General features: G+C 40.0%; 1 protein-coding gene across 1 annotated transcript in view; it reads right to left on the bottom strand.

The window, feature by feature from the left end:
* kiaa0930 overlaps window positions 1–9,244 on the bottom strand; it is a 34,703-nt gene extending 25,459 nt beyond the window's left edge. The window contains exon 1 of the mRNA XM_066668169.1: window positions 9,100–9,244. Coding sequence (XP_066524266.1) covers window positions 9,100–9,244 — 145 coding nt within the window. The remainder of the gene's footprint in view (window positions 1–9,099) is intronic.
* Between the last annotated feature and the right edge of the window lie 3,421 nt (window positions 9,245–12,665).

Here is a 12,665-nt window from a genome sequence, read left to right as displayed (position 1 = left end):
GAACACCTGGAGACAATAACGAGACAGAGGCAGGACTAAGGTGGGGCTAGGGCGGAACAAGGGCGGAGACAGGGACAACAACAAATAGGGCCATGTGCTACATGAGCACATGGTGGGGAAAATAGACAGGACTGGGCCAGGATGTGACATTAATCAAGTTCTATCTCTCCTCCTCATCCAAGTCTCTCCTATTACAATGATAGACCCACCTAGAGAACACAAATAGAGCAAAACAAACACAACCTGTGGTGAGAAATAAGAGTACTAATGAAATACGGTAAAAATAAGAATGGAGAAAAAAGAAAACCAAGTTAAAAAAAAAAATAAAAACATAGCTTCTGCTCCTGGGCTCTTGCCCTGAACTGCGCTGTTCAGACAAGGAAAGAATGGTGCTGTGATGTTTTATCCTTGTGGTATTTTGACTAAAGAAGTCACATACAGTTCATTAAGACCCAGATTTTTTGTTAACTTAAAAAGCAGTATATGTCCCCTTTAATGTTTTCTGAATCATTTCCCCTAATTGAATCAGTTTTGAGTGTATCCAATTTATTTAAAGTAAATCTGGTTTTACATTAAATCAAAAGCCAATGAATCGAGAACCAACCATCCCTTCAAAGACTGCAGTACCAGCCCAATGAAACTCTACTATTTCTTCAGACGTAGAAAGACCACCACACAAGCCTGCCATACTCTGAGCAGTAATTGGCTCATGAGTAAGCAACTTACTGAGCACATTGCCATAACTAAGCTCACACACCTCTTTTCATTCCCAGACACACACAATATTGAACTGCAGTAATTACCTGCCATCAATTATGCAAAGTCCTAAACTGGAAAGAATGAGACGAGCTGCCGGGAGAGAGAGGGCCAATACAATTTAGACTGGACTCAGAGAGCATGCTGGGAGGAAAAAGAGGGCATCGCGACCGACCAGACTCACTCTCATTATAATGAGATAATGTTCTAGAGCGAGTGAGCGAGCGAGCAAGAGAGAGAGAGAGAGAGAGAGAGAGAGTGTGTGAGAGAATTCATTCATTCATTATCTGTAACCGCTTATCCAGTTCAGGGTCGCAGTGGGTCCAGAGCCTACCTGGAATCATTGGGCGCAAGGCAGGAACACACCCTGGAGGGGGCGCCAGTCCTTCACAGGGCAACACACACACACTCACACATTCGGAGACTTTTGAGTCGCCAATCCACCTACCAATGTGTGTTTTTGGACTGTGGGAGGAAACAGGAGCGCCCGGAGGAAACCCATGCGGACACAGGGAGAACACTCCTCACAGACAGGCCCCTGGAGCTGTGTGACTGCGACACCGTGCCGCCCTAAAGGCAAATTATATTTACTCAATCAGCCACGACGCGATTGGAATGACACAAAATGCAATGTCCAGCACAGCTTAACACACACGAAGAATATTACTTTCAGGTTCTGTTACATTAACTAATATGACGACTAAAACTTACTAACACTAAATGAGTTACAGGAGAGTGCATATCTGTTTTTAAGTTTCTTAGGAATACTGCATACACTTTTGGCTGAACTGTTTGATATGTTCACAGCAGTGCACCATTGCTTTTGACAATAAAAACAAATCCTTTAAACTGCAACTATTACAGCTCTTTCAGTCCTTTACCTTCTTACAAATGCCCATGTAGTACCTGCAGAGTAAAAACAAACCTGTTTGGTGTTTTGATCACAGCTGATGTCGCTAAGTGATTCGGAATAACATTTACCCTCTTACACTCTGAGGGTCCAGTATAAGTTCATATTTAAAATCCTCACTCTGATAGTTTGGGAAGAGCTGTGCACAACACTTTACATATATCATCATTACTGTGAATTTTGCAGGACATTTCAGAGAGTTTCAGACATTTTAGAGAAAATGAAAGAGACCGCCATGCTATCATGTTGGAAGCTTCACTTAACAAGCCAAATGTTTAGGACAGAGAGCAAAGCAAAAACATAGCAAGCAGTGCTTTCCTGCGACAGGATTAATGTTAGCAGGGTAATAAATTAAACAGCACATTAACAGTAGCCTTTGAAAGCCTGCAGCTCTGGAAATGAAATATTTAAACAGGCATCACGTCACTGAAAGATGACTGGGGCAATGAGATAACAAAGAGCGAGTGTGTGGAGAACAAAAGCCATCATGCTCACAAAACACACTCCACTGACCAATGGGGACTCTGTTCTCTGAGGATGGATAAACAATACAGTCTTCAATACTGCGTCACTTGAAGTCTAAATATTAGTGAACAAGGAGGGTAGCTACTCTTAACCATATATATATATATATGTATATATTAGTCACTGACTGATTCATTCAGGGCACTGTCAATTCAGTGCAATCAATTTAAATTTTTTTTTTAAATGTTAATATTGACAAAGCCCAGAGCTGGAAGAAAACTGTGCAAAATTAAGTAAAAAGGGGCCCTAGCTCTTAACTGAACCCTGTGAACCATTCTGTAACATCTACGTGTAAAAGAAAAAAAGAAGCAAGCATAGCTGTTTATTCTCCAACTTGCAGCTCTGTGTCACCTTAAATGATGCAGTAGTGTGATTGTGTGAATATCACGGCAGCATTTAAGGTGGAACTCAGCTAGCACTTGGAATTAACTGTTATTTTTAAAAGTGGAATGGAATAGCAAGGAATTTTGAGAGTGTACTGGTTGGGTTTGGGGAAATTTAAACAAGTACTAGACTGTATAAAAACATCAGTACATGGTCCGGCTCTGACAAAGCCAATAAGCTTATGTTTGATGGTGATGTCATGTTTCTTGTTTTTCTGTGTATTTTATACTGTTCATATCGATATCGGGATTATATCGTATCGACCAAAATTAAAAAATACATTGTGATATACATTTTGGCCACATTGTCCAGCTCTGTGCTTAGTGTTGGGCTGTATTTGAGCTTTCTGTGTGCTACCAAGCTTTCTATAATCAAAAATAAGTATCATGCTGCGTCCCTTGAATGCTTAAAGCATGCACAATCAAACATAAAGCAATTCAGATTTCAGTGAGCAACCATTATAATCATGACATTATATTATTTTCAATCATTTCTGTATTGTTATAAATATGTTTGAATAGAAATGGAAGAAAGTTAAGAAATACAATCAAATTATTAGCTCTAATCAGCCTACAGCCCAATACATTTTTGTTTTTGCAAATAGACAGGTTTTTCTATGACTGATTTTCCATGATTACATTCAACCACATCAATCATGTGACAAAGTCCCTACTGCTTAGAAAGCAGGAAAAGATAAAGAGTCTAAATTAATAACTCACATAAGCACACACAACTGATACCATGCTGAGGAGTAAACACATGGAATATAGCAGTTAGCAAGATTATGAGAGCCAAACATGACTAAGTGACACCACTGAACTCGTGACAGAAGCAGAAGTGTGAAACAACAAAACTGTGCCACTTCAGTTGCAGTCTCATAGTTCATAAAGGACCTACTCTGGAGGCTCAGGTTCATAACTGTCTGAAAGGTTTAACAGTAAAGACCAGTACAATCGTATGAAAAATGTAGGGCACCTCTGGTCAAATGACATTTGATTTTCTAAGTGAAAAAAGAACACTTACTCTACAGAAAACACATTGTAACATTTTGAGTTACTCCACAGTTACTTAGAACACAGTTATGGTTTATTTACTGCATGTTTAATATCTTATATGTTTTTCCTCAAGTAAAACTCATAAATAATAAATAAACAGAAATTGAGGACTAAAATTAGTTTAAAGTGGACATATCATATTGGCGTTTCCAAAATTGAACACAGTTCTGGGGTCTTAATGAAACGTATGTGACATGTTTTGATCCCACAAGCGCCTGATCCTTTAAATGAGAATGAGCCACAGCTTCAGTTCAGCACAAGAGTCAAGAAGCGTGGAGCAGTTCTGCATTTTAGCCGTTTTAGCTTAGTTCTCTTCTTCTCTGTATTTAGTTTTGCCATAATTCATCTTTATACTTATTTCTCTGTGCTTCTGTGCTGCTCAAGTTGTATTTGTGTTCATTTATTTTACACTCAATTGTCAAGAAAGCATCACAGGACTATGAGTATCCAAACTTTAGCATAAAGACTACATCCTAACCACCAAACACAAAAACAGACTAGCACCAAAGTAGACTGGCTGATAGTGTAGTGCACCGACCAGACACAATGATAGAAACCCCAGTCTAATAATAGCACAGAGCCTCATTTAAAATACACTCATACTCTGCTCCCGAGCCTGGGAGAGCCTTAAACCTCATTTGTCATTGTTCTGTTATAAAACCTTTCAGACTCGGTAGTCTGAAACAGTCCCCAAGCCACTTTCCGTACACTGCAATAGTGTAAAATCCCATTTTAACAGCTATCTAATGATGTCATAGGATTTGGCACTAAACCTAAGTGTAATCAAATCTGATTCTGATTATCTTTAACCAGAATAAAGAGTAGTTCTGACCACTACTGCACAGGCACCCTTTACCGCAGTGTTGACATGCAGGTTTAAATGTAATGAAGTTGTAGGTCCCCAACACATCAGAGGACATTGTGCAAACATTCCTCCTTCCTAGAACTGTCCACAAATGAGTAGAAGAATCAGTTTCATTATTAGATACCCACTGGGCTTAGGACAATAATTAAATATATGAAATAACACAAAAATAATTATGCTAATGTATGTCCTTTAGCTCTTTTTCAAAAGCCTTATGTTTTGTTTTGTTTTTTGCTATGGATTTTCCAAAATGTCAACAAGAGAAAATAATGCACTGAATTGATCATTTTAATGAGAATGCCTGAGGAGAACTGTAGCTTTTAATCACAGAAGAACAAAGCAAAAATGTATCTAGATGTTAAAAAGAGCACGGACTATAGGAATTGGGGAGCAGGATTTAGAAGGATGTAAGGGTTATACCGTTATTCACATGCTTAAACTATCACCAATGTTGTTACACACCTGGCCCTGACACACAATTTAATTATGAGCTCTGTGAAAAAACAACTTAGGCCTACTTACCTACAATCACACACATACTTTAAAAATAACTAGAAACAATATTCAGAATCTAAATATTATTAATTACCAGTTATTATATAGTAATAATTTAACCACCACAGGCAATGCATGTTGTAGGACAATGCTAACAAGGTACTCTGTAACTCAAGATCACAACAATTCTGTTGGAAGCAATAAAAAATGTATGTTATTGTCCAAGCCTAATACCCACAAGTGTTGTGCACAAGTGCTTACATAAACCTCACTTGGGTTCAAATCTACACAAAGGAATTACAATATTGTTTTTCAAGCATCTGCCTTGCTCTTAAACAAATCACACTGAAAAAAAGCTTGATTACAGATCAGGAGCTGGTCTCCACCACTTCGCCACATGTTACAAAACTCTACTGATCAGGAGAAAGATGATCCTCTAATGCACTTTTCCCTGTTTTCAGGTTGTAGCCAAAGGTTGTGGTAAGCATATTTTAATAATCTGGATCACATTTATTCATTGTTAGGTGTAAATTAGTGTTGAAACCCAGACATTCAGAGGCCCACCATGCATCGCCACATGAATTTGATCTAGTTAATGTTTAATACAAGGCAAAAAACTAGCAAAAAACCCGAACAAAACCAAATCATGACAGCAGACATAACCATACAGAGACTGGCAGGGAGAGAACAACTGGCCAACAGGTCAAAACGCTGCATTTGCTTCTGTGAACATGAATTAATAGCAATGTAAGCACTCTGACCTGATCTGAGAGAGGGGCATATTCACAGAAGTACAACAGTACAATGTACAAGTCTGGAAAGTACCAAGCAGAAAGGAAATGAAACAAACAAACAAACAAAGGACTAAAAAAAGAATTAAAATACAAGCGCTAAGTAAAACCCCAACCTCTTTTCAGACATTAGTACAGTGTGTTTATTACCACATTTTTCTGTCTTTCTAAAAGGATAAAGTACATTCTTGCTCTCAAATGACTCCCCATCTCCACAGCCAGAAGGACCTCTCAGTAGGAGAGAAGGCCATGGTACCCCAAACCCATATGGTCTAGCAAAACCAGCCACCGCCAGTACTTTATCAGGCTCATTATTGTTGAACAGGCAGACTATTTTTATGACCTAATTTTTCTTTGTTTTAAATAGAACATCTTAATCCTGAATGTAAACACTGTTCAAGAAATTAGCTGCAAAAACAGCCCAGTTTGTATTTATGTGTATGAGCCTATACCTTAGTTTAGCCTGGCCAGTTCACATGGAAGTTATAAGGAGTGTTTCAGTTTTGCAACCACAGAAATGTGGATAATAGGAAAATATAACAAAACATGCCCTTTAAATATCAACCTATCGAACAATTATATACCAGTAATTTTTGTTAACCTCAATATCGCCCATTGTTTACTGGCATGTTTGTTAGTCAGTAGTATTTAAGCCGCTCACTCTGTTCTGTTCTCTGATTTTCTCTGGTCGGTCTGTTCTGGGGCTGTTAGGTCAATTTGAACATAGTGTATTTTTATTGTTTTATGTTATATTTATTTAGGATATTTAAACATTTTTATATTCCACTTCCAGTGTCTGTATTTTCTTAATAAATTGTTTTTTTCTAAAAGTTCTTCGCTCTTAAAAGTGACATAATTGCATTATTATGCTAATACATCTCATTATATCAGTAGCATAAATTGGATTTTAAAATGACAGTAATATAGTTTATCTCAGATATTTCGAGGATGACATGTCGACCACAAAAAACAGCTATCGTGAAAGCCCACCTTTAACTGCATTTTCTGCATACTGCTTCTTGTGGATAACTGAAGTCAGTACCATGAACTTTTAAAAAGAAAAGAAGTCAGTAGTGTACTATGTTAGTGTTAGTAAGCACTTTTTACTCTTCACTGAGGCCCACACACTGTAGTTCCTGGGTAAGCCAATGCCTGAGTCACTGGACTGGGTAATTGATATGCACAGACAGGGCCATTGAGTTAGTACAGCGTTTTATAGAGACTGCAGTATTCCCTACAGTGATAGAGAAGCCTCAAGCTTAATCAGCCCTATGACCTGAAGAGGAATCAGTCGAATAGCAGCCCTAGAAGAAGAGACGTGCGTGCAGCGGGAACATTGCAGCGGGACAAGCAAGCAAGCAAAAGTGATGCAGTGTTTGAGATCCTGTGGAATGGAACAATTGCAAGGCATCTTAGTTACTTTAAAAAAGAACTGGGCTGAGCCACAGGCAACGTATAGTTTGTATAGCATTTCCCTGGATATTGTAGCTTACAATAAGAAGAAGCACCAGTACCTCAGCTTAAAAAAAGAGGCACTGCTTGGCCTACAAACGACAAGTTTGTGAGCAGGGACAGCTCCACCGGGAACACACTGCTTTTATTTTTGAATCCAGTTTTATTCATGAGCCTGTGCCTCAGTATACTGAAGAGTGCTTCACTTAAAAACTGCCCTTCATATGGTAATTTAGCTTTTAATATAATTGCACACACCTGGTCAGTAAAGTGGGATGCAGAAAGAATAAAAGTTGAATCGCAGGCCAGGTGCCAGCCCTTGTCATAACAGAGGGTTTAGACTCTCTGGCTGGAAATACAGACATCTTCTTTGTTGTGTTCATAATGCCCTTGCCCAGTGTTATGATTACAAAACAACACACCTCAATAAAAGAACCCTTTCATACTCAGACAGCCTCAAAAGTATCAAATTAAAATAAAGAAATAAAAGATGATATGTCTTAAAGGAGGGGTCCAAAGTAGGACATGCCTGCTCATAAACATGCCTACATTCCACCTGGTGCCACATTCCCTCAAGTGTTCGCAACCAGTTTAAAGGATTACAAAAACTTTCTGATGATGCTTCTTGAAGGTGGAAATAAATGTTTTGGGTTCTTTCCAGCAATTGAAAGTCAGAAGGAAGACATATCTTGCACAATACCAGCTATATATATCTTTACATCAGTGCTTTTTAATGTGGAAATGGGTGTTTACAATGTTTGTATGAACAAATGTGTGCAGTGCATACTGTGTACTGTAGAAAGAGAAGCTTAATGAAACAAAACACACAATGGGATATAAATACGGTTATTAATATTTAACCATTGCTGTACTACAAAACACTATACAGCACGATAATCAGTATATTACTGTCTCATTTTATTCCAGACAGCCCCTTTAACATACAAAATGAGCAACATTGATCTATGCAGCTGACATGACCTTTGGTAAACCTGCTTTGTTTACAGAACAACACCTCAGACATTATCTACTGGCAGCATTGAATTTCTCCCATTTGTTATGTATTAGCAGGGCACCAAAAATCAATTTACCCTCAAAATGATTCACTCTTGAGGCGTAAAATTCAGTACATCTGAAGAGAAACTATAGGGATTGTAATGTACATCAGGAACAGCACTGTAATGCTGAACTGAATGACGTCATTGCCGTTCGAAAACAGCATCATAACATGAGAAAAGCCTAGCCTAGCTTAAGTCTTAAGCCGTTTGCCGGCTTGTAAGCTTTGTATGGATAGAAGACACTTTTATTATTTGGATTAGGATACATTTTACGCCGAAATATGGCTTCAAAATGGCAAAGCGGACTTTAATTTTGTGTCAAGGTTGGTGTCACTGGTGGAAGCTCAGTTGAAGTTGGCTGCTTGTTTGAACTGTCCGTTCCACCTTAAGTAGAGCAGAGGCTATTTTCCTTTAATGATTGTTATGAAATACGATGTGTTAAAATTCCCTGCATAAGTACGAAATTAACGACGGAATGTGGCTTTAAATACGCGTACGACTGCTTTATTTGCGGAATATTTTGCATTGAGACAAAAGTTTTTCTTTGCCTCGAATATTCTGTTCCACCTTAATCGTTTTAAGGTAAATATGTTCAATGATTTAGCTAACGCGATTTTGGTATATAGTAACAGTTACATTCTGGCACCGGAATATATAAAACGAACCTTTAAGTCGTTTAATATATACATGTACATAAAATATCGGAAAAAGCCAACTTCAGCGCTTGTCAGTGCTGTCACCGGCGCGCCATTTAAGGTGGAACGAAACAGAGCATTAAGCCTCTGAAAGGCGGCGGCCGAGGACTCACCGAGTCCACTCATCTCCTGCCGGCTGTTGAGGCGGTTCCTCTCGTCGGCGATGGCCTTCAGCATGTGCTGCAGGGACTGGTCCAAGTCTCCGCTCTCCTCCTCCGCTGCCCCCGCCGTCTGAGCGAAACTGGGAAAGGACGCCATCCCCAAACCGAGCCGCTCATGACAGTCCGGTAGAGAATGGATGAGGACAGAGACGCTGGCGGGGTGTGTTTTAAGCCACGGTTATCCTCACTCGGTGACAAAACGGGAAATTAGAAGTGCGTGTACTTTCACCGACGTTGGATGATGACAGTAGACATGGTTATGATGATTATGATGATTGAGCTTCTCCTTCTGCTTCAGAGAGAAGACTCCGGCTCTGCAGGACCACCCCTCACACTTCAACACACAGAGCCTTAAAGGGCCCACACCATATTATTATATTATTCTGTTAACTTGGCTATATATTTGTGTGTGTGTGTATTAAATAAATATATTGTTTTGTGTTAAATTCATTCATTGTCTGTAAGCGTTTATCCAGTTCAGGGTCGCGGGGGGTCCAGAGCCTACCTGGAATCATTGGGCGCAAAGCGGGAATACACCCTGGAGGGGGCGCCAGGCCTTCACAGGGCAACACACACACATTCACATCTACGTACACTTCTCAGTCCCCAATCCACCTACCAATGTGTGTTTTTGGACCGTGGGAGATAACCGGAGCACCCGAAGGAAACCCACGTGGACACGGGGAGAGCACACCTCACAGAAGGTGACCTGGAGCGGGACTCGAACCCACGACCTCCAGGTCTCAGGAGCTGTGTGACACTACCTGCTGCGCCACCGTGCCGCCCTATATTTAAAATATTAGAAAAAATATTAAAATAAAAAACCGGTATCTGTTCTCTATATTTTCTGGTAACTTTATGAATTTGAGTATGTTTTTAGAATTATATTTTGACATGCAACATCAGTATCTATTATCTTTCTATGATAGGGGTCCTTTAAAGGCAATAGACTGAATCGGGGATGTATACGTGGCCTCTGGTGGTCGAGAAGTTTCTATTTTGAACAACAGGGGGCCCCACAATACCACTGTTAGAGAAAGAGCAAAATTAAAATGTATATTGGTCAGACAAAACATTAAAAAGGCCTCCTTGGTTTCTGCACCCATTACCCATTTTATCAGCTCCATCTACGGTATGTGTACTCTGTCGTTCTACAATCACAGACTGTAGACTGTACTGTCACACCAGTGGCGGATGCTGGTCTTTCAAGGAGGGGAAGCTCAATTTCGGCCTACATCATAAAATGTGTCGGTTTATTTATACATAAATTCTACCCTCCGTTCCTTTTCAAGAAAATGATCTGTGACCCTGTTGTACCAACAAGGCGTCTTTTCCAGGGGCTCAATGGCCAGCAGAGCTAGGCTGCTTAAACGGCATTGGCCCATGTGAAGTGTGTCCGCCTGTGAGTGCTTTGTGACGGTGGAGGGGCTCAGCAGCACCCGCTGGACAGAAACTGCGATAGAAGTCAGAAAGAGTGATAGAAGTCAGTCTCCAAACACAAGCGGCTACAAAAAACCCACCAGGAATAGAAGCTCGATTTGTCACTAGTAGTTTTTAACAAAGAAAATGCCGCTAAGAGGATTAAGAAAGTCTGGTTCAACTCAGAACAGAATGAAAATTTTATGCTCCCACGAATCTTTACACCAAAGGATCGCTGATTCGCTCATCTCGCTGTCAATCAAAAAGGGATTCAGCCTCAGACAGATCATCCAATTATCATGCAGAAACTGAGCGTCCGGGCCAGCCGAGGACAGCTCACTGCCCCATAGACCCCCAGAGACGCTGAGCGTCCAATGGGTGGGACAAAGCCCAGCATTTTTCCAATGACTCGTCTCGTTTCGCTGCACTTCGCTGCTTCACTATTGAACTCTGTGGACGCTGTTTAAAGCACTGTGAAGCTACAGGAATGATTGAGAGGAAAGCCGCGTCTTTACCAGTGATAAGAAGCTGATTCTGAACAAAAGTTGAGCGCGTTGTAGTGCATATTTATTCAATGACATGTACACACAACATAATATATTTGATCACTTATTTTTTGACATTTTAGTGGAAGCTGAGCTTCCCTTGCAGTCTTAGAGCAATCGCCTCTGTGTCACACTTAGTGCAGTCTGATATTGCAGTCATATTGGTCGTCAAATTGGTTAATTAACATACATACCAATACGTTTTCCCCATAATATTTTAGACATTTTATAAATCATATGTGTGTGTGTGTGTGTGTGTGTGTGTGTGTTCATGTGTGTGTGTGTAAATGTCATGACCCTATAAATAGCCAGTTGAGTTTCTTGCACTGTCCACTTCCTCCATCAGAGAAAGATAGTGAGCACCACTGCTAATACTAAACCATCTGTGCACCGTGTTCTGAAAAGTAAAACTATTAAACAAAATACAGTTCAGATTCACCAAAATCAATGTAATCTGATTTCTAGTGAATCACACTTAAACCTTAGTTTCCACATAAACTACTATGTATTATGTTTAGTAACTTTTACCTTTCAGAACACGGTTTACAGATGGTTTAGTATTAGCAATGGTGCTCACTGTCTTTTACTGATGGTGGAAGGGGACAGTGCAATAAACTCAACTGGCTGTTTACAGAGTCATGACATTTACACAGGTAAAATAATTGCTTAATTCACGTTCGGAAAAACTCTTTTTGAAGTGCTAGCCCTTTAATAAATGCAGAGATCTACACAAATTGACTGGAGAATGGAACTGAGGCTGGACAAGTCCAGGCCCATTCTAATCACATTGAAAGCATCTGTACAGCACTTGGATGCTCAGATAGCTCTCATAAGGACACTTCCAATATTAAAATCTTAACTTTGAATATTAAAAATTCTTGCACACTATATCTAGCCAAGGGCGGCACGGTGGCACGGTGGCACAGCAGGTAGTGTTGTAGTCACACAGCTCCAGGGGCCTGGAGATTGTGGGTTCGATTCCTGCTCTGGGTGACTGTCTGTGAGGAGTTTGTGTGTTCTCCCCATGTGCGTTTCCTCTGGGTGCTCCGGTTTCCTCACACTCCAAAAAACACACGTTAGTAGGTGGACTGGCGACTCAAAAGTGTCCATAGGTGTGAATGTTTGTGTGTGTCTGTGTTGCCCTGTGAAGGACTGGCGCCCCCTCCAGGGTGTATTCCTGCCTTGCGCCCAATGATTCCAGGTAGGCTCTGGACCCACCGTGACCCTGAACTGGATAAGGGTTACAGATAATGGATGGATGGATAATGAATGAATGAATATATCTAGCCACAAGTCAGTGTCCATTGTGTTATGAAAGCCTATGAATATCCTATAATTTTCCAGAAATCCAATTCTGATACATGTATGTACATAAAATAAGATGTAATTAATTTATAACCGTTTCCCAAGCTGTGTTTATGTTTAACAAACGGACTGTTTTAATATTTATATGTAAATGAGATGTATTCTGATTTTCTATCCTCTACTACCCCTCATTGAGAAAACAGTCCAGACTGAAACGTGCCGCACGTATATAAAATGTAACGGGGGTGG

The sequence above is a fragment of the Hoplias malabaricus genome, chromosome 4, assembly GCF_029633855.1.
Source record: "Hoplias malabaricus isolate fHopMal1 chromosome 4, fHopMal1.hap1, whole genome shotgun sequence".
Lineage (NCBI taxonomy): Eukaryota > Metazoa > Chordata > Actinopteri > Characiformes > Erythrinidae > Hoplias > Hoplias malabaricus.
Note: the sequence above shows the minus strand (reverse complement) of the source record. Positions and strands in the feature narration are given on the sequence as shown.